Source organism: Cryptosporidium ryanae (assembly GCF_009792415.1).
Source record: "Cryptosporidium ryanae isolate 45019 chromosome Unknown contig_23, whole genome shotgun sequence".
Lineage (NCBI taxonomy): Eukaryota > Apicomplexa > Conoidasida > Eucoccidiorida > Cryptosporidiidae > Cryptosporidium > Cryptosporidium ryanae.
The window spans coordinates 233543-254803 of record NW_027125500.1 but is presented as its reverse complement, the minus strand read 5'-3'; the positions used below and the strand labels follow the sequence as shown (position 1 = coordinate 254803).

The following is a 21261-nucleotide window of genomic DNA, read 5'->3' as shown; positions in this document are numbered from 1 at the left end:
AAGTATTAATTATTTACTTAAAACGTGTTATTTGTACACTCTCAACACTGTTTTCATCAAAGTTGTAGTTCACGAGCAGCAAACCTTTAGAAACTGATTCGCACAGTCTTGCTAGTGAAATTATTTTTTTCCAGTCTATTACTCTCAATTTAATTTTGTATCTCATGTCATCTATCAACACTTCACAGTAATCACCTGCGTTGTATTCATTGAAATTGCATATTAGTATAGTATACAAGCTGTGTGAAAGTTCTGGATCCAGTTTATAAACAATGAAGTCAGCACCGTATTTTAATCCATCCTTTAATATGTAACCTTTAGTTTTAAAATGCCTGTATACCAGGTAATTTGTCACTATTTTACTAATTACATCTTCTTTTTCGGGATTGCCAACTTCACTATCAGAAATTATATCCATTACATTGCTAAAAGTCTTAATCGACAAAAAAACACAAACGCACACATTATATAACTAATTAAAATATCTAAATAAACAAAACTTACCAGTTTCACTTCATCTAAGTACATTGTCCCATTCTTATCAGCAGCAAAAGATGAATTGTGCACTGTTACCACTTTAATATTGTGATCAGCGTATCTCTCGCTCATAAGCAACAACTCATTTAATTCATAACTGTACTTAGTAGCACTACTCAGATCGTAACTTTTAGTTCCTATTCTTAAAGTCAAATGTAAATAATGAACAAATGAAATGTGATCGTCTTCTGTTGGAGTTGCAGTGGCTGTAAAACCATCCAGGTAAATTATAAGGGGGGTCCTAAATTCGCCACTATTCATTCGATATTAAATTAAATAACTATGTGTGAAATAAAAAATTAGCTAAAATAAATGTATTTGTTTTAATTTAATGAATTATTATAAAAGCGATTTCTAAACACAAAAAACACATCCGGTTTGAGAATCATACAGAAAACGTCAAATACGGTACAGTTGACCTTTTTGTTATTATTAATAGTGGTTTGGCGCCAAATCTGCCTTAGTATGTCTTTAAATTTGTTGGAAAAAATGTTAATGTTATCTAGTGGTTTTTATATGACACAGATAATAACTACAGCAAGCATCAAATTAATTAATTACTAAAAGTGAAAAAGAAGTGCATTTGACAGCTAATTATCCTAAAAAATTTGAAGCTTACTCTATTAATATCGTTATGTATAACCAATTCAGAATATTTGTGCACTGACAACTATAGGCGGCCAATAAAATAGTTTTGGCGGTAAACAGAGAGGAAAAAATTGCATTTTTTGAATTATTTTTGTGAGTAATGTGAAAAAAAAATTATAAAGAAAGAAATATAATAATTGTATAATATAGTCACGAATCAATAAGAGTGTGTTTTGGCAGTAGAGTTAAGTTATTGCTTGCTTGTTTTCCTCTTTACAAAAGAAAGGAGAACCATAAGAAATGAATATATACAGCTAATTTATCAAATAAACTTGATATGACAATAAAATAAAAGTTGTTGTTATTATTTTTGATTTTTATTAAATACTGAGATAGGATTAAACTCAAATTACCTGTTTCTTCACCCTTTTTGGTGTTTATACCAAAGTGGTTTTGAAATAAAAATATTTATTTATTTGAAGAAACTGAATATATAATAGTTTAAAGATCTTATTTTGTTTCGTCACATTATATTTCATTTATGATATTTTTCAGAATTTAAATAATTATAGAAAGTGGTGAATTATTATTCAGAATAAAATGATTAATTCAACAGACCAACTTAACTTAGAACCTGATTTAATAATAAAAACGGCAAATTCAGATATCGACATGGATAGTTTAAAAGCCAACAGTAGTGTAAAATTCAGCTTCGATGTAACAAAAAAGGGGGATCTCAAGAAAGATAATCCTGATTTTGAATCAGAGGATGAGGACAAACTAATAGAAAAATATGTGAATTTAGATCGTAGTTTAAACTATGATATAAACAATATCTTTAAAAACGAGGCATTTATGAATTTGTTAGAGGAATATGATGTATTGGGTTCCTGCTTTGATAGCAATTTTAATAATCATAAGAGTGAAAACATTTTAGAATTGAATAAGCTGTTGAACGAAGAAAAGTACAGCGAAATACATTATCTATTAATTGAGATAAAAGATAAGTACATTAGATTAAATGATTCATTTTTAGCAATAAAGAAAAAGAAATCGTGTAAAAATTGTCTGATTGATAGAATAAAGGAAAATGAAATTAAATTCAACTCAAGCAACAGTCGTTTAAATAATCCAGTGCTTGTGTTGGATGCTCAAAGTAATAATTGCAATGATCTCCTTAAATTGTTATTGTTGGACATGACACTATTAAACAACAATTTTTCATTTAAAGATGATGAACTTTTAGTAACAAAAGAGTTAATATATGATATGTTAAGTAGAAACAGGATGCACGTATTTACAAACAACATAGATATACTAGTTAAACGACATATTGATGATAACGAGGTATTAAATAAAAAAGACCAAGATTACTATTACATCGAAAGTATGTTAAGAAATAGAATAAATTCCATATACAACGAAAATATGCATTTAAAAGAAAAAATAAACTATGATTCGTACATAATAAAAAAAAAGGAGTATGAAATAGGTAAATTGACAACAATATTAAATTCAATACAGGGACAAATTGATGATTCAATAAGTGAAATAAGATCAAAGTTAAAGAGTAAGTATGGGAACTATAAATCAATTAATGGTCGTAATAGTTCTGACATGTATTCATCATATTTGAGAGAAAGTAAGTTTCATTCAGATTATAATTGTTCAAATGAGTGTGAAAAGGAAATTCTAAAGAGTGAAGACTATAATTTCACAGTGGATGATATTCATATACAAAATAAAGTTGATAGTTGTGAACTTAAAAAGTCCGGAGCTAATTTAATATCACAAAATAATAACATAACAAAAAGCAACATAGATATGTTATCTCAGAAAAAAGAAGTGAATGCAGGTTTAATTGTAAGTAATTCAGTACTTACTCCAATAGAGACAGAACATATATTTGTTGAAAATGTGAATATTAAAACACAATTAACAAACGACAACAAAGTAAATAGCGTTAATAACAATGAAATTAGTGACTTTAATAGTGATCAAAACAGTACTCAAACAGAATTGTGTGTTGTTTGTGAAGGTGGTGATGTTAGTAAAGGTACAGAAAAAGATAATGAGATTAAAACTAATATAGAATCCTTGCATCAAAAAATTGAAACTAACGAAAACACCAATATCATTAAAAAAAGTGACAAGAGGCACAATATATTTTTACAAAATTATAGAGCAATAAATAGAAGAGATATAAAATCAACTGAACCAAATGGAAAATCAAACGAAATAGGAACAAATAAGGTGGAAAATATTGAAAAAAATAATGCAATTAGAAAGTCTGATCTAAAAGAAAAGATAGTATTTGGTGATAAAAAAACTTCGTCGATAAATAAAGCTACAAATTCAACAAATATTCCCGTTTCTAAGAAAAGAACAAAATCGAGAGAAAGAAACATATTTGAAAGAAGCACATTTATAAGCAATGTTGGTGAGAATTCAAACTTAATGTTTAAAACTGTAACAAAGAATGATGTATTCTTATTTAATACTAGCAAGGATTCAGTTTTTAATGAATTAAATGAATCAAATGAATCCGCAAAATTACTAAGCAGAAGAAGTTTGAAAAAAGTATCAGGTGACCTTGATTCTATTATATCAAGAGCCAAAAAAAACAAGGATACTCTTTTAATTAAAGATACGGTAAATAACAATGTAGAATCTCAAAAAAATAACAAACTACCACATACATCAAAGGTATACAAGGCAACTATACAAAGCGACATTGGAAATATAAACAATTTAAAAGTGAACGAAGACAGTAAATCTAAAGAAAAAGGAAGCAATATTGGAGGCATTTTCAACTCAAACGAAGTAGTGAATGCTTTTCCGGTTAATTCGGAAATAGGTAATATTTACAATATAAACAATTATTTAGAAAGTACAGAAGACAACAGTACATACGATAGAAACTTAGAAGACCAGAAAAATGAGGAAGAGAATGAATTAGACACAATAAGTGTCTCAAATGAGTTCACTGATGGCAATATCACTAATGATAATGAAACTAAAATAAGAAGCTGTTCAAGTGGAAATACCAATAGTGGAGTAGTTAACAGTGTTTTGAATAATTCCTCCCTATTAAACAACATTCATTCGGAAAAAATAATTATTCAAAGAAACAACACTGCTCCTTTAATTAGTTATGAACAGTACCAAAAGTATTTTCCATTTAATTCAAACAACTACATTACACAACTAAATAGTTACAATTCAATGCCACAATACATAAACAGTATAAATACTAACGGACTTCATTATGTAGGTTACGGAACAATTCCCAACAACATTGCATTACAAGGGATGAACAAAAATCTATTGACCTCCGTCCCTACATATTCAAATAATATATACAAAACTGATAACAATAATTTAGGCGCCAATTAGTTCACTTTCCCATTTGATTTATTAATATTCCTATTTAAGCTAGGAAAATTGTTGATGTAAATTAATTACCCGCCCAATTATTATTCTAAAGGTGTATTCTTATATAATGGAATAACACGCGTATTAATATTATTAATATTATACAATAGTTTATTGTCTTAGTAAAAACAGGTTAAATATTATATGTTTCAAAATATGATTAGTCGTAGTTATATAGCAATTTTATATAATACTTCTTGAGACGTGTAGTAAATATTAGTAATATTTATTAAATAATAATAACAGTGCAATTTAAAAATTAACGTTAATAACGTTGCTAGGGAAAGTCGAGCACTTTTTTCGATAGGATTTTTTCAAAGATTGTTTAATTAGGTGTATTAAAAAAGAAAGTAGAAATGTACTCATCTGAATTGATATGGGAGGCCACTAAACGCAATACTTGTTTTTTGAAAAAGAGCAATGGATTTACTCTAACAAGAGAACCATTTAACTTAATAAATAAACATTCACTAAAATACTCAGGATTGGCAGCAAAGAAGTCCATAGGAATGGATTTAGTTGTGAATTCAAATGGTAAAGTTGTTAAGAAAATTGTCATTGACAAGAAGAATTCAGGTTCTAGTGTAATTAGATGTCCAAAAAAGTTCATGGGTAAAGTTAACGTATCCAACAACGTTAAACATGGCAAGAAGACTATTAAGAACCAGATTTTATCACGCAAGGACCTTTATGCTGATGCAATTTGCAAGTATAAAAAACTTTTAAAGGTTAGATGTTAAAAACTTGACAAGATACTAATTTATATCTCTGAATCACGCGTCTTATTATCTTACCTTAAACTTCTGCATGATATTTCTCACCATAATGCACTTTTGTTCCCATTATCTTTTTCTAAATTAAAATTTGAACTTGTGGAGTTGAAAACATGATTTGTAACGGGTTTTTTTTCACTAAATCCTGTCCCCTCTTTTTGCTGCTTTAATCTTGATCTGATGATCAGTTCGGCAATGCTTGTCCGTCCACTCTGCTCGTTAAGACGCTGTAGCTAGAGAGCCTGCAATATTACATGTTTAGATATGGAGATATGTCATAAATTCACAAAATTAGGATAAAATTAGATAAATAATATGCAACTTTAAATTATAATATTTAGGCTATAACTGGAGGATATTGTCAATCTCAACCAAAAATAAACAATAAATAAATTCAAAGTAAAGATAATAAACATAAGAATTATTAAAAATAAATATCACATAAAAACTAATACAATTAATTTATATTCAATAAATAAATAATTTAAATATTAAATTTACATGCAATTTCCTATTGCTTTCTTCTTGACTTGTTCCAAGCGAAATGTAAAAATTACTACGAGGGCATTTGGCGCGTGGACGGTTGATTCTAAAAGTTAGTTAATCAACTAAAGAAATTAAAGATACAGGGACTACAGCTTTCTTTGAGTAAATTCGAGATAGTTTGAACAAAACTAATGGAAGTACCTTTGACGGAAACTTCCTCTTTGGAAGTATGCTTAAGTAACCTCATATCTTCGGATATAAGCACCATCAGTGAGGAAGATATAGAACAAATTGGTGTAAATAATCTCCAAATAATATTGAACAAAGTATGTTCTGACATGAAAAAAGAAAGATCAAAGGAAGGAGTTGTGGTGACAGTACCTATTAAACAGGAGATTCAACTTCCAAGAGCCTTTCCATTACCTGAGAAAAGGGAAAAAACAAAATGGGAAAAGTTTGCTGAATTGAAAGGAATAAAGAAAAGAAAAAGGTCTAGAATGGTATATGATCCGATTACAGATGATTTTGTTCCGAGATGGGGCAGAAACTCAATTAAAAAAATACAAAAAAAACATAATGAGGCTATTATTGAGATTAAAGGTAATATAGACTCTGCTCAAGATCCAAGAAACGGCTTGAATTCAAAGAGAAACATAGTAATTAGCAAACAAAAACTGAGAGAGTTAAAAAACAAGATGAGAAATTCATCTCCCTCAAATAACAACGGTGGTACTGTAGCTTCCAGTGTTATCGGAATCGGAAATATCGGTGACACAAATATAAAAAGAAACAAGTCACAAGTAAATGAATTATACAATAGGGTTTCTTTATCGACTGCATCATACGGAAGAAAGGACAAAGCACTTCAAGATGAGGACCAAAGCAAAAATAAAATCAAAAAAGTCAAAAAGAACATTATTGATACCAAAGATGAGGGCAAAAAGTATAAAAGTATATATAATCGAGTTATGGAAAGTAAATCGATTTAAATATGCTTTATCATATTATATTTCACTTAATCAATGTAAAGTAGTGTTTAGTTTACTAAATTCTTTTAACTGCTAACCTTTCCGTTCCTAGCATTCGTACTATGTTGTAGATTCATGAAAATAGTTGTTTACCGCCAAAACAACAAAATTGTATATATTATGCATATTTAAAGGCGAAAGAAAATGAACTGATGGTGAATTGAGTTGATTCTTAAACTTATATTGAAAAAAGACAAATTAATGATTTTATTTATTAAATTCTCTTTAATAAACGCCAGTTAATGGTCACATGACTACAAGATGTCTTCAAACGTTGAGGTATCAACATCAGGTGAAATTCAGAAAAGTGTTTTGTCGACAGGTACTGAACAAGATAAGAATAACTTTAGTGGCTCGAGATGGACAAAGATAGCAAATGGGGACTCTGGAAGTAGATGGAAAAGTGTATATGAAAAGGAGTATATTCCTCCGGCATATTCAGAATTTCCGCCAGGTTTAACAAACTATGAAATCGATCAGTTTTTAAGAGAGCAGCGTTTAGATGAATTAACGTACAAGCTTCAAATAGGTGAAATAGAATATGGAAGTCCTGATATTAGAGAGCCGAGTCCACCCCCAGTGTACGATAAAAATGGTTCTAGAATAAATACAAGAGAGGTTAGGGCGAGAAAGAGTATGGAAGAGGAATTAACAAAGTTAATAGAGTATATGTCGGAGAATGTAGAGGGATACGTGGTACCTAAAGATTATAAACCTATAAAGAAAACCAAAAAACTGATAATACCACTTGATAAATATCCTGATTACAATTTTATGGGTTTAATAATAGGTCCTAGAGGATATAATCACAGAAGGTTAGAATCAGAAAGTGGGACTCAAATATCAATAAGGGGAAAGGGAACAACAAAAGAGGGTAAAAAATGCGATCACCAAACTGAGGAAGAACTGGCAATGCCTATGCATATTCATATTACTGCTGATTCGCAATACAAACTGGATAAAGCAGTTAATATGATACAACCACTATTGGACCCATTCCACCCACTTCATGAAGAATATAAAAGAGATGGTCTGCAACAATTGGCAATCATAAATGGAACACTAAATCCAAATATTGGAATCAACAACAATAATTTAATAAACACATTCTCAAACGGCAACCAAATTAATATTTCTAATGGGTGTTTGCATTGTGGATCTACTCAACATCAGACATATGCTTGTCCAGACGTGAATTCAATGATTTCATACAAAAGACCAGATATTAAATGTTCTATTTGTGGCGATAAGGGCCATGTAACTAGGGATTGTAAGCAATATATTCCTAACAATAATATTGAGGAGGAATTTAAAAAGATGATGCATGAACTTGGTCACACCACTCCCGCGGACAATGGTGGTTGCAACATCAATGCTACTAATCAGGAAACTAATTATTTAAATTCTGAATTTATAAATCAAGTTGAACATGATCAAAGTTCTGATTTTTACGAAAGTTCACATTCTAACAACTACGAATTTAATGATTCTTTCTATAACACCCAAAACGGAAACTTATATCACGGAAATGCAAATTCAAACAACATTTTAATGATCAACAGAGCAAATAGTAGGCTATATATTGAACATAATAATAAATATGACGATGATGATGACAACATGGATGAATCTGACTAGTAATTTTTTTATCAAGATACTATTATCAGTTATTTTTATTCCCAAATTAAACACTGCATACATCTTAATATTTACTTACAACCTCCATTCCACTTTCACCCTTTTTCTATTTATTTTGTTATTTTATTAGCTATTCATTTATTTTTATTGCTTTTTTCATTAAACTTTACATGTATTATTTATGTGTAAAGTACCCAAATAAATGACATGTGGGGGCGTTTCCCGCTCTAACCTGTTGATAATAAATTTACAGGATAAAATTAAATATTTAAAAGAGTTTAAGAGTGAAAGTAAAATATAATAGGACAACAAAAAAATACGATCAAATTAAAAATAGGCCTTGTTTTCAGCTTGAGGTTTATATGAGCTACAAGGAAGTAGAGTTTGAATTTAGTTGTGGAATCTTCAATTATTTTCACTATATGCACAACTTGTGTATATTGGACAACATCAATAGTGTAATTCTGAAATAGAAAATAAAATCGCCATCTTACTGTGTTTATAAGAGGCAAAACAATTTACTATGTTTGGGTTCAGTAGGTTTTCACCGGGGAATTTTTTTTCTGGATTTGGTGGTGATAATGTAAATGATAACTTTGAAAGGTATAATTCGAACGATTCATCTAATCAATTTAATTCTGGTTCAAATTTTTTTATAAATGAGTATTCGTGCTATCCCGTTAGCTTTGCAGGAAGAGATGAGTTGGAAAGTGGTAATAAAATATTACTTCCCCCGTCGGCACTTAATATGTTAGCAAGAAGAAATATAACATGGCCAATGTTATTTCAGGTAAGCAATCCGCTGAAGAACAAATTCACTCATTCTGGGGTTTTAGAGTTTGTTGCTGAAGAAGGTACATGTTATATGCCATATTGGATGATGCAGAACCTAATGCTTCAAGAAGGGGACATAATTTCAGTTATGAATACATCACTAAATAAAGGCACATATGTTAAATTCATGCCATTAACCGTTGATTTTTTAGATATAACAAACCCTAAGGCCGTTCTTGAAACGTCTTTGAGAAACTTTGCAACACTGACAGTTGGTGATATAATAACAATAAGTTATAATAACAGTACGTATAAAATAAGCGTACTTGAAGCAAAACCTAATAATGCTATTTCCATTATTGAAACTGATATACAAGTTGATTTTGCTCCACCTCCAAATTATGTTGAACCAAGCTACAAAAGCTGCGACGCCTCTAGCTCAAGTGACTGTAATAATATCACATCGAGTAACAGTTGCAGCTTTAACTACAATAAAACAATGACTGAATCTAATATAAAAACTTCTGTTTCGTCAGAGTATTTTTCTTCATCAACCGAATCTGCCTTGTTCTCAGGCTACGGTGAGAGACTAGATGGCAAACCAGTTAAGTTCAATACATCAAACAGTTTGTCTACTATTGAGAGCGAACAAACTTCAAACAGTGACGAACCTTGGAAGGTTAATCGCTTAGTTGGTGGAGTAAGAACGAGGAACGAAAAGTTTCAGGAACTAGTTAGAAGTGGGAAAATTCCTGGAATTATCGGAACTGTTAAAAAGTGACATTTTTTAGAGTAGACGTGTATGCAAATCATATTTTAAAATTATATCCTAATTTAATCTTCTTTTGGAGTAGATCTATCAAATGAAGAAGATCTTTCATGCTTCTCCTCAATTTGAACATTTTTTTTCGACAATGATAACTTTTCTTTTCTTATTTCCTCCATTTTTTTTTTATATTCATTGTTTTTCTCGTGATCATCAAAATTATTGTTATAGTCATTAGAAGTTTTGTTCATTTTTTTTCTTAACTCTTCCCATGTCGGTCTTGTTGATCTATTTAACTTGTCTTTTATACTTGATCCTTCTGGAATGTTTACTTTTCTCTTATAATAATATGGATTTTCTATACCACCTGGTTTAAATCCGCGACATTTTACCATATTTATTATTACATAAGTAATCATTCATATGGAACTGCTTTCCTGATTATAGAAACCCTTAATCAGACCAGGTTGATACTACATGCCAACAGCGTAAATTAAGTTTAAAATTGAACAAAATCTAATAGGTCCGGCTTTTTGCTTTAATACCGCCATCAGATATTGTGTAATCGGAATGATTTAGGAAAATAATTTCAATAAAAATTTATTATTTTTATTTTTACCAATTATTTCCCATATTTTCTCAAAACAGTGATAAAATCATAAATTCTTGAATATCACTTTGAAGTAAATACTAAAATGTCTACCTTAGTGAGTACAGGGGTTGGAATTATTTTAAAAGAAATACTTACTCAGTCACAAATAGATACTATGAAAAATAAGTTGTTATGCTTATTTAATTCCAAGAATAATCTCATATTTGCAAGTAATCAAAAAGGAACCATTTCAAAGTTGTTTAATAAATTCACATTGTTATCATTCTTCTTCGCTTCAGTTGGTTTTGGGGTCTACTACTATTATTATCATCGCCGTAATTACAAGAAAAAGAAAGATAAGAATGAAAGCCATAGATTTTTTGAAAGATTGAATGGATTAATAAGCAAAAGTTGAACAGAATTTTAAAAGCTTTCCGAGGATATAACTTCATACACACACACACACACATTTGTTTGTTTTCTAAGAAAAACGACTGATTTAAAAGTTATTTTCTGTGAAATTCAAACATAAATAATAATATTCACTAAGTTTAAAACTGACTTATACTTGTCTGATACAATGTTTCAGAAACAAAGAGAAAAACTACATTTTGAACTATCTATGTATTCATTAAATAGTGAATCGGGCGCCACAAACACACACCGAACTCGTATAAACCCAACTGCAAAAGCGCATGCAAAGAGACAAAAGGAGTGTGCGAGACGAGAATAATATACTTATTGTATATATAGTACTTAAAGTGACAAATTATCTAGTATTTGTAAACTTTATAAATAAATAATAATATATGAATGTGTACATTATAGATATAGTCCCTCAGGAATGCCACCTTTCTTTCTGTACAACGCCTTTTCTTTAGCTTTTCTAAGGTCTTCCTGATTAACTCTCATTCTCCTTTCTCTGAGCGCGAGTAAACCTGCTTCTGTACATATTGCCTTAATATCAGCACCGCTAATGTCATCTTTTGCCATAATGAACTCTTCTAGATCAACGTCGTCAGCCAAGGTCATTTTACTTGTATGTATTTGGAATATCCTTCTTTTGGTTTTGCAGTCTGGATTCGGCAATTCTATTTTCCTGTCTATCCTTCCCGGTCTAATTAGGGCAGGATCTAAACTTTCTATTTTGTTTGTAGCCATAATGACTTTGACGTCGCCCCTAGCTTCAAAACCATCTAATTGATTTAAAAGCTCAAGCATTGTCCTTTGAATGTCCCTCTCTCCACCACTTTGGGAATCGTGCCTTTTCGTACCTACTGCATCAATTTCATCAATAAAAACTATGCTCGGAGCATTTTCTTCTGCAACACGAAATAATTCCCTAACTAGCTTAGGACCGTCTCCAAGATATTTTTGGATTAACTCACTTCCAACTACTCTTAGAAACGTTGCTGATGTCTCATTAGCAACTGCCTTTGCGAGTAACGTCTTTCCTGTGCCTGGTGGACCGTACAATATAACTCCCTTTGGTGGTCTAATTCCAATATCATCATACAATTCTGGATGAGTTAGCGGAATTTCAACTGCTTCCTTTATTTCTTGAATTTGTTGCTCCAACCCACCAATATCAGCGTAACTCTCTAATGGTGCTTTGTCTACCTTCATTACAGAGACCAATGGATCAACTTCGTCATTTGTAATTCCAACAACGGAGTAGACTTTATTGTGTAGTAACACAGAACACCCAGGCTCAAGTTGGTTTTTATCTACGAAAGACAATATATTAACATAGTACTCAGAACCAACAGAGGAGGATACTATTGCATGATTTTCATCTATTATCTCTTCAAGCGTTCCAATATTCATCGGTGAACCTCTCAAATCATCTACCTTATTGTGTTCCTCCTCAGCAGTTTCTGCAGATGGTTTAATACTTTCCATACTCGTTATAAATTCTTGTTCCATCATTAAGTAATCTTTTATTCTTTCATATTTCAACAACCTTAATCTACATTTTGCATTTGGAACTACACTAGGCAGTTTTGCATATTGCGGTGGTCCCTTCTGCTTTCGCCTTTTCCTCATTTCCACCGGAAGAGGAGCAGATTCTAACTTTTTCTTATCATCCTTTCCAGAGTTTTTTGATTTTTTGTTACCCCTTAGGTTACCATCCGGAATCCCACCTGCGTTTCCCATGTTCAATATCAAAAAAGAACCCTTATTCCTCTAACCAAAAAGTAGTTTATAAATCTTAATTTTAATTAAATCAGTTATTTTTCCAAATCCTTGTGATCTCAACAGTCACTAATCACTGTTAAAAAATTCTTTAACCCAATGAAAAAAACGCCTCTCCAAACTCCCTAATAACAACAATACAAATTGCTTGGATATAACACTTTTATATTTCCATACACCTATATATATTTAAGATTTAATTATATTTATGTTACTTCACTTTTAAGTTAATCACTTGTACCTATTTCTTCATTATTGCTTACCTTCAGTATGCGATCTCATTTCCCCTTCTATTTATAATAGACCTTCCTCCCCCCTCCCCCCACTACATATTTATTGCCGCCTTTATTACTATAACTTCAAATTTTGCCTATAAATACCGCCAAATGCTATATATTGGCGCTGAGCAATAAAAGTAACTTAGTCTCAAAAAGCTTTTTTGAATATTTTTGAAGGTAAAATCTTATTCAAAACGAAACACGAAGCTAATATTGAGACAAAGAACATTTTAAAAATAATATGTCAATATAAATAAGCAGTATTAGGCAAATAAGCAAATATATATATTTGCATTAATGAACATATATTGAAATACCAAGTAACTTTAAGGTGGCAAATGTTTCATTTATGGTTTTCTAAAAATGCAAATTAACAAAAGAAGATCTGAAATAAAAACCCAGTCTATTTTTGACTATAGGTCATTTATTGATGCATTGGAAGAAGCAGGAGTGAGAAGATCACGTGCATATAATATCTGGCAGAGCTTAATCAAGAAGAATATAAATGATATAAATAAAATCAAGGACGTACCGAAAAAGGTATTAAAAATTATAGAAGAAAAGTTCACAATATTGAACATATCCGTTGTGAACTCTTGGACATCTGAAAATGGTGAAACAACTAAATTGATATTTAAATTAGCAGACTCTCATGAAATAGAGTCAGTTATAATGAGATATGGTAAAAACGAGTCAGGTGTTAATGGAAATTCTGGATTTAGAAGAATATCATTATGTGTGTCTTCGCAAATAGGTTGTAGAATGGGATGTATGTTTTGTGCAACAGGTTCAATGGGACTCAGAGGGTCGTTACTTTCTGGTGAGATTATACAACAGCTTTATTATGTACGCAACGTACTAGGTGAGCCTGTTAGGAATGTTGTGTTTATGGGGATGGGGGAACCTCTTGAAAACTATACAGAAGTTGTGGATTCAATTAGGTTCATGATAGATCAAAGATTGTTTTCACTGTCATCAGGACACATACTTGTGAGTACGGTCGGTATACCAACAAACATAGTTAATCTTGCAGATGACCTACCAGGAATAGGTTTATGTTTGAGTTTGCATGCACCAAATCAGCAGCTTCGCGAAAGGATCATTCCTATCGCGAGAATATACAAAATAACAGACTTGATAAGGTCTCTGGATGTTTTTATTTTTAAAACAATTATTAATAGATGCTACAATAAACTAATTGACGACAGAAATAAGCATCTTATTAAGAATAATATGAGTTTTGATGATATTCTAGTGTCAAATAGACTCCTGCATAATCACAAGATGATTGTTATTGAATATACACTCCTAAAAGGTATTAATGATTCTGTTGAACAAGCAAATGAATTGGCAGAGCTTCTTATTAATACGCCTATTCCAAAAAATATAATTGACGATTTATTCCAGGCCAGAGAAAGCAATGCTTTTAACTACTGCTTCAATGATAATTCTGAAGTTAATAATGATATTTTAAGCAACATGAATATTATTAATGATAAATTAAAAAGAAACTTAATCAAAACCATATATAAAGAACTATCTAAAAACTATAACAGAATTAATTTTACGCTTGTTAATCTCATTCCTTATAATAAAACAAGTACAAGTACTCAATTTTCAACTCCTTCTAAGGAGACTATAAATGAATTTGCTTCCGTCCTTGGTGAACATAAAATCGTAGTTACCATTAGAAGAACAATGGGTGATGACATTTACGGTGCATGTGGTCAACTTGCTCTTAAACAAGATAAAGAATATAATATTGAGGAACTAAATGATACAAGTCATTCAATTAAATCCTATCATTTTTCTCAAGATTGTGACAATTCCTCTAATTACTCCGATATTGATGATTCTGAATTTGATGTTATATTATATGAAGATAAGAAATATAATATTCCAACTTTGAGATCTAAAATTAACGATCTAGATATATTTGGTTTTCTTTATTCAAGTTTTTCAATTACAAAAAACTATATAAAGTACCACTTTATGAATAATAAGCTCAGCATTAGTTTGCTTGTGGGAACAGGTATTTTCGCTCATTATTTACTATATAGACGCATTAAAAATAAGTTTTAGTCATTTTTAAATGAATTATTGTTAATTTTTTGTATAAAATAATTAATTTTTAAATATATGCCTTTTAAATTTCATTAAAATCCATTTGTAAATAAATATTAAATATGTCATTTGAAACGGAGTATTGCCTCTATATTATCAACGTATTCTTTGAGGGGATCTTTACTGTCTAAATTAATTGATGCTACATTAGGTACCTTATCTTTGAGTTTTAAAATATTTTCGTCATTTGTATCTATATGCATATTTGATTGTAGTTGTCTTGCAAAACTTGGTATAGTCTCTAAATTTTCACAAAATAGAACCTTATGTCTCTTTAAACCACTTTCAAATATTCCGTTATCTTCAAAAGCTTGCATTATATGCTTCTCATCATTATCACTGTCAACCTGTATAAATAAATAAAGGTCTGTTATTTTTGATAGATTCAACAATGAATCCATAAATTCCTTTTTTAGCACGTTTTTAATGTCATTCTTGTAATATATACCCATTGATAACTTGAATTTGTTGTTTAAATCATTCTCATTCCCGTTTTGACCATCAACTTCACTATTACCATCGCTACTGTTGTTTATATTGTATCCTAACGAAGAAAATATAAATGTAAATAATTTTTTAATAATGTAATTATAGAAAAACCGAATAAATAATATTAATATTCCGATGAAAATCGTCCATATAATTAATATTTTGATGTTTTGACTTTTATTTAATTTGTTTATTTGTTTATTTCCTGCCTTTGCCATTGATAAAGATGAAGGCTCTGTTTATATAATATGATCAAAAAAGAGAACTCAAATGTCTCGCTTCTTGTGTTACGTATTGCAGCAATTAAAACCAATAAGTTGATAGAAAACTATTTAAATTTTGTTTGCAGTAAATCAAGTTATTGCGATAACATTATTTTAGCGCCATCAATGCTGGTTTGTCACAAATAGAATACACAATTAAAAAATACAGATGAAAGTTTATTTTTAAGCATATTATTATTGAGAGGATGAAAGGTTCAATTCTTTTCTTAGGTTCTGGTTCAATTTTAGGAACCCCTTCTCTTGAACATGTTTTGAGGAATATCCGTAATTCTAACAATAATATTAAAGAGCCACACTGCAAAATATGCAACGAAACAATAAACATTTCAAGCAAGAATAAAAGAAACCCATTCTCGCTAATTATAAAAAACCCATTAAGCAGTGACAAATCTGATGAAAAATCTTATCAAGATTATTTCTTGTTTGAAATGGGACCGAATTTCAGGATTTCAATGCTCGAGTATGCGGTTCCAATGAATATTAAAAAAATCGATTGTATATTTTTACTAAGCTCAAATGAGAAATCATTTCTAGGAATAGATGAAGTAAGAGAGGTTCAATTATTTGAAAAAAATTTTGATAATGAAGGCACGTTATTTTATCACCCAAAAAAAAGAATTCCAACTTATTTAACTTCCTCCTGTTTAATCTCATTAAATGACTGGTACAAATATATCATTGACTACTCTCTTAAAGAAGACCTTAACTCAAAAACTAAAGTTGGCTGTATTCAATTAAATATCTTGGATCCAGAAAAATCTTTTAATGTCATCCAAATCAATTCAATTGAAGAATACAATTCATACCTACATTATTTACATGAAAACAAAGGCAAAAACAAAGTGATTCAAGATCTTAGTTTTCACCCAATAACCATAGAATACTCGCAAAATATAAAAATTACTGTTTTGTTTCTTTTAGATTCAAAAGAATTAATTTGCTCTGCATATGTTATTGAATATATCAATTTCTCAGAAAAAAAAGTCATTTGCATATTGCCTGAATACTCAATAATTCCTGAAACAACTATGAATTATTTAAAAAACATTGAGCATATTAATTTTTTAATACTACCAATTTTCTTCGGAAAAGCAAAGAAAATCAACCAAGAAACTTTAGCTGAAATAACTAGCTTTTGTAAAGTAATGAATTGCAATCAATTCTATTTTTACAACACAAATTGCTTATACGATCATGATTTTCTCCAATCTATGGTTGATGAATATTGCATAAATAACAATATAGATTTGAGATTTACTATTTCATATGACTCTCTTAATATTCCAATTTATTAAGCTAGTTATTATCATTAATTAGTGACAATTCTAATTTTTTTTATCAATACTTGGTAATTTTATGAATATCACTTTAGATGTTAACACAGAGTCTTTTTCTTTAGTTTAAATTAATATTATTTATATTCAAAATATTAATCTTTTGTGCATGTTAATTTACTCTTAATAATTACATGTATTCAAAAAATGCAACATACGCATTTTTGCATGTGGAGAGGCTGCCGGTATAGTAAACTTTTACAGTAAAAAAAAATCACTTAGAGGAAATTTAAAAAATAAATATTAGGAATAATACTATTTAATAAGCAATTACTAAATTATCTTAATAGTTACATAGTGATAAAATGAGAATATTTAATATTTTTATCATATTAGTTATTTTAAAATTAGCTAATGCAAAACTTTTAAAATCTGTTTTCCTGGCGTCATTTGATCCTTTATCAATCGATAATGAAGAAAAATTTGATAATGATATTTCGGATGTAAGTTTAAGATGATTATTTAATTTTTACATTTATGAGTTACTGACCAAATAACAGAGTATTGACGAAGGCAATATTGAAGGAAAGAAATCCAAAATAGAAATTGATGATAAAGGTGGGAAGATAGAATTCGTCAGTCCAGTAAGCGCAGAAGATGCAGAAATACAGAAATTGGGTAAGTTCTAAACAAAAATATTCTAAAAATACGTCATTTAAAAAAATATTTCTAACTACAAATTTAATTTAATTTTAATAGCAACCGAATTCTTTTTAATACTTAAAGAATTGAAGGAATTAACAAAGGAAGAGGCAAAGGCTGTTCTCCAAATGTTGCCTTCTAACTAAATATAAATCTATTAAGTAAAACTACTGAAAAAAGCAAAATGAAATATGCTAATTACCATTAGACAACAAAAAACTGTCAAAATTAATAGGTAAGAATAACCCATCATACGCTATTTCCATTAAAACAGTGTTTATACATTTAGATTCATTTTTTAGATTTATTAATTCTTTATTTAGCATTTCGTTACCCTCTTTGTACTCTAAAGAGCATGCCATTCCTATGAAGTAAACGTAGTCTGGTGAAAAATCTGTAATGAATTCAAGCGACTGTTTAATATTAGCATGAGCATTGCTTATTTTTGAATACGAAATAGAATCTAAAATAAGAATAGTTTTTTTATTCCTAGTTTTATAAAGAAATTCAACAGAACTTGTTATCATTGGGAATGTATAGTCTGAAATGTAAATAAGATTTGTATCTGGAAAGTGAAAGCAATAGCCCATGCAAATACATTGACCATGATTCATAGGAAAAGCAGTTATTTTTATCCCGTTAATAATAAATTCTATATTTTTAAATTCAGTATCTTTAATACTACTACTTATATTACAATACTTGTCTATATCACTTTTATTTTCTACTCTTTCTAAGCAACCATTATTCAAATTAAAAACATTAATTTCATATTTTTGCATTTTATTTATAGAACCATCGCTGTCTTTCTCATAGGAATGATTCATTATTGTACTCTTAAATCTACTATTTACTAAACTAAGTGTTTCTGGATTCATATATATCGGGATCTTATTTTTATGATAAAAAAATTGAATTGAGCCTATTCCAGCAACTGCATCGTCATGGTGATGTGTAATCAATACTGAATCAATACTTGAAATTCCATAACTTGGGAATATAGAAAGTACAGCATCTCTGAATGTTTTCCCTAAGTCGATGAGTATATTATAGTATTTATCCCCAATCGGATCTAGATTTGGCATTCTGATAAGTAAAGATACGTTATTTCTATGGTTTTTCCTATCACAATCACTTGTTTTTACTAGAGAATTGCACAAGCAATTGTACTTTTCTGAACTCAATACATGATTTAGTATTGGTATTGAACTAGAAGCTCCACATCCGACGAATATAACTCCAGACTGTAAATTCATACTGGACTACATGTTATGTCAAAAGTATTTTTGATACGATATTTAGATACAAAAAGTTAAAATATTCACGCTAGTCAAAACAATTAATAATTACATACATACGATTAATCTAGTTTCGAACAAATATAATCTAGATTAATAATTCACTTATATGTTTAACCACAATTCTCATTTCAAACTAATATTTTATACTTGGCGCCAACTGAAAATAATTATGGGTCTTTATGTTGAATTGATGTAGATTAATAAAATTAATAGGGAAAATTTTGATTTATTCTAAAGTTAGTCAAAGTATTTTAAATGTCATTGTTTTATGCAGATTATCCGATATTTGGTTTATGTTGCACAGAAGAAGAAATAATATTGAGTGGTGGGGGTGGTGGGAAGGATTACGGAATTGAAGATCAGATTGAACTCTATGAATTAGAAAATAATAAGGGTGATGGGATAAATATAGGAATAAACAGCAAAGTTTCTACAGACAATTCCTTAGTTTTAAAGTATGTGAACAGTAAAACGAAGCAAAAAGGGGTTATAGATAGTATGTGTTACAACCCTAAATTAAATATTTTAGTGGGGGGTATTAAAAATACATGTTTATTGTTCTATATTGAAAATTCGAATAAAGGAAAGCACTTTAAAATGTATTTGCAATTTCAAACTGTTTGGAATGATAACAAAAAGGGAGTAGAGAAGCAGAATGTTTGCCGTTTTTCCAAAAATGGTAATTTATTGCTAACTGGTGGAACAGATAATATAATTAGGCTTTGGGAATTAAATCAGGAGGGAAAACAGATAAGTGACATTATTCCAGTAAATATGATTGATTTTTCAGGTCATGATGATGAAATACTTGATTTAGATATGAGCTACGATAACCTATTCATAATTTCAACAAGCAGGAATGGCAATATTTTAGTTCATGACACTACAACAAGACAAATACTTAAAAAATTCTCTGTTCCAACAAAAAATGGTAGTTTCATTGCTAGGCAATGTCGTTTCGTTGAGAATGGTATTAAAAGTCCAAGAAGGCAAAATAATGAAAACATAAATAAGCAATACCTTGTGTGTCTATTAATACACGAAATTAGGGGGAATTCGTATGTAACAACATGGAATATGAAATTTTCAAATGACAAAAATGATAATTTTGAAAATAAAATAGTGTTCTCTCAAATAGAGTCTGCATTTGTTTGTGATAAACCTTCTTCAATACTAGCAACTTCACATGATTTTAAGTATTTAGGGGTTGGAACAAACACTGGTTGTGTTAAAGTATATATTAATAATATTAATGGTCTCAGGCTTTTTAAAGAAGGTAATTTTCACGATTTACCTGTTACTGGACTAAGCTTCTTTAAGGAAGATGAATACATTATTTCTTCAGGTGCAGATTACACAATTTCAGCAATGGAAGTCATCTCAAAGAAAAAAAATAATATTATAAAACTAAAACAGAGAAGCGACAAAAACTTTAGTATATTATATTTTTGCTCTAAATTATTTATTTTGCTTTTAATTATTCTACTTATACTAAAAATATCGCTTGAATATTATACGAAGATAAGTGATATTGGCTTTTCCCATAATGATAGCGATAATCACTTCAATAAACATACAAATGAATTATAGATTATAAATCGTTACTAATTTGTTTTTTATAACTTTGCTATTTATTATTTATATTTATTTTATTCCCGCCATACGTGAAATTATTCATTTACCCACAACTAATATGCATGTTTAATGCATGTTTACATGCATTTTACTTATATAATGTAATATATGCAATAAAATGTTGAATATAGGAAAGAATAATATTATTGTGTTTTCACATGACACGAGTTTATCTACAGAAATTGAAAAAAATATTATCGAAAAGTAAATCGCGGAGAAACATGTTCGTCAATAGATGACAGATAAAGTAGAGTAGAAAAGGGCATTAGAAATAATTCAATGAAAATAAAATTAGGAAACAATATAAAAGATAAATTTAGGCTATATACAAATAAATGAGCATTTGATTATTAAATAAATT

General features: G+C 29.5%; 15 protein-coding genes across 15 annotated transcripts; 10 read left to right on the top strand and 5 right to left on the bottom strand.

Annotated features, from left to right (window-relative positions):
* Window positions 1–13: 13 nt before the first annotated feature.
* FG386_001278 (tRNA-intron endonuclease) lies at window positions 14–798 on the bottom strand (the record flags this gene model as incomplete). Its single annotated transcript, XM_067340671.1, has 2 exons — window positions 14–433; window positions 505–798. 2 exons carry the CDS (start codon window positions 796–798, stop codon window positions 14–16), a joined length of 714 nt encoding a protein of 237 aa, XP_067198720.1.
* Window positions 799–1725: 927 nt separating this feature from the next.
* Window positions 1726–4521, top strand: FG386_001277 (uncharacterized protein; the record flags this gene model as incomplete). Its single annotated transcript, XM_067340670.1, has 1 exon — window positions 1726–4521. One exon carries the CDS (start codon window positions 1726–1728, stop codon window positions 4519–4521), a length of 2796 nt encoding a protein of 931 aa, XP_067198719.1.
* A 395-nt stretch (window positions 4522–4916) lies between these two features.
* Window positions 4917–5300, top strand: FG386_001276 (60S ribosomal protein L28; the record flags this gene model as incomplete). The annotated part of the gene is made up of 1 exon (XM_067340669.1): window positions 4917–5300. One exon carries the CDS (start codon window positions 4917–4919, stop codon window positions 5298–5300), a length of 384 nt encoding a protein of 127 aa, XP_067198718.1.
* A 710-nt stretch (window positions 5301–6010) lies between these two features.
* On the top strand, window positions 6011–6808 carry FG386_001275 (uncharacterized protein; the record flags this gene model as incomplete). The annotated part of the gene is made up of 1 exon (XM_067340668.1): window positions 6011–6808. One exon carries the CDS (start codon window positions 6011–6013, stop codon window positions 6806–6808), a length of 798 nt encoding a protein of 265 aa, XP_067198717.1.
* A 300-nt stretch (window positions 6809–7108) lies between these two features.
* Window positions 7109–8485, top strand: FG386_001407 (transcription or splicing factor-like protein; the record flags this gene model as incomplete). The annotated part of the gene is made up of 1 exon (XM_067340800.1): window positions 7109–8485. The coding sequence occupies one exon, from the start codon at window positions 7109–7111 to the stop codon at window positions 8483–8485; it is 1377 nt and encodes a 458-aa protein (XP_067198849.1).
* A 523-nt stretch (window positions 8486–9008) lies between these two features.
* Window positions 9009–10040, top strand: FG386_001406 (ubiquitin fusion degradation protein (UFD1); the record flags this gene model as incomplete). The annotated part of the gene is made up of 1 exon (XM_067340799.1): window positions 9009–10040. The coding sequence occupies one exon, from the start codon at window positions 9009–9011 to the stop codon at window positions 10038–10040; it is 1032 nt and encodes a 343-aa protein (XP_067198848.1).
* Window positions 10041–10093: 53 nt separating this feature from the next.
* FG386_001405 (uncharacterized protein) lies at window positions 10094–10420 on the bottom strand (the record flags this gene model as incomplete). Its single annotated transcript, XM_067340798.1, has 1 exon — window positions 10094–10420. One exon carries the CDS (start codon window positions 10418–10420, stop codon window positions 10094–10096), a length of 327 nt encoding a protein of 108 aa, XP_067198847.1.
* A 300-nt stretch (window positions 10421–10720) lies between these two features.
* FG386_001404 (uncharacterized protein) lies at window positions 10721–11032 on the top strand (the record flags this gene model as incomplete). Its single annotated transcript, XM_067340797.1, has 1 exon — window positions 10721–11032. The coding sequence occupies one exon, from the start codon at window positions 10721–10723 to the stop codon at window positions 11030–11032; it is 312 nt and encodes a 103-aa protein (XP_067198846.1).
* A 407-nt stretch (window positions 11033–11439) lies between these two features.
* FG386_001403 (26S proteasome regulatory subunit S4 like AAA ATpase) lies at window positions 11440–12774 on the bottom strand (the record flags this gene model as incomplete). The annotated part of the gene is made up of 1 exon (XM_067340796.1): window positions 11440–12774. The coding sequence occupies one exon, from the start codon at window positions 12772–12774 to the stop codon at window positions 11440–11442; it is 1335 nt and encodes a 444-aa protein (XP_067198845.1).
* Window positions 12775–13454: 680 nt separating this feature from the next.
* FG386_001402 (uncharacterized protein) lies at window positions 13455–15173 on the top strand (the record flags this gene model as incomplete). Its single annotated transcript, XM_067340795.1, has 1 exon — window positions 13455–15173. The coding sequence occupies one exon, from the start codon at window positions 13455–13457 to the stop codon at window positions 15171–15173; it is 1719 nt and encodes a 572-aa protein (XP_067198844.1).
* A 107-nt stretch (window positions 15174–15280) lies between these two features.
* On the bottom strand, window positions 15281–15922 carry FG386_001401 (uncharacterized protein; the record flags this gene model as incomplete). The annotated part of the gene is made up of 1 exon (XM_067340794.1): window positions 15281–15922. One exon carries the CDS (start codon window positions 15920–15922, stop codon window positions 15281–15283), a length of 642 nt encoding a protein of 213 aa, XP_067198843.1.
* Window positions 15923–16173: 251 nt separating this feature from the next.
* Window positions 16174–17283, top strand: FG386_001400 (uncharacterized protein; the record flags this gene model as incomplete). Its single annotated transcript, XM_067340793.1, has 1 exon — window positions 16174–17283. One exon carries the CDS (start codon window positions 16174–16176, stop codon window positions 17281–17283), a length of 1110 nt encoding a protein of 369 aa, XP_067198842.1.
* A 344-nt stretch (window positions 17284–17627) lies between these two features.
* Window positions 17628–17951, top strand: FG386_001399 (uncharacterized protein; the record flags this gene model as incomplete). The annotated part of the gene is made up of 2 exons (XM_067340792.1): window positions 17628–17765; window positions 17823–17951. The coding sequence occupies 2 exons, from the start codon at window positions 17628–17630 to the stop codon at window positions 17949–17951; spliced, it is 267 nt and encodes an 88-aa protein (XP_067198841.1).
* Window positions 17952–18158: 207 nt separating this feature from the next.
* Window positions 18159–19220, bottom strand: FG386_001398 (PhnP like hydrolase of the metallobetalactamase fold; the record flags this gene model as incomplete). Its single annotated transcript, XM_067340791.1, has 1 exon — window positions 18159–19220. One exon carries the CDS (start codon window positions 19218–19220, stop codon window positions 18159–18161), a length of 1062 nt encoding a protein of 353 aa, XP_067198840.1.
* A 300-nt stretch (window positions 19221–19520) lies between these two features.
* FG386_001396 (uncharacterized protein) lies at window positions 19521–20855 on the top strand (the record flags this gene model as incomplete). Its single annotated transcript, XM_067340789.1, has 1 exon — window positions 19521–20855. One exon carries the CDS (start codon window positions 19521–19523, stop codon window positions 20853–20855), a length of 1335 nt encoding a protein of 444 aa, XP_067198838.1.
* Between the last annotated feature and the right edge of the window lie 406 nt (window positions 20856–21261).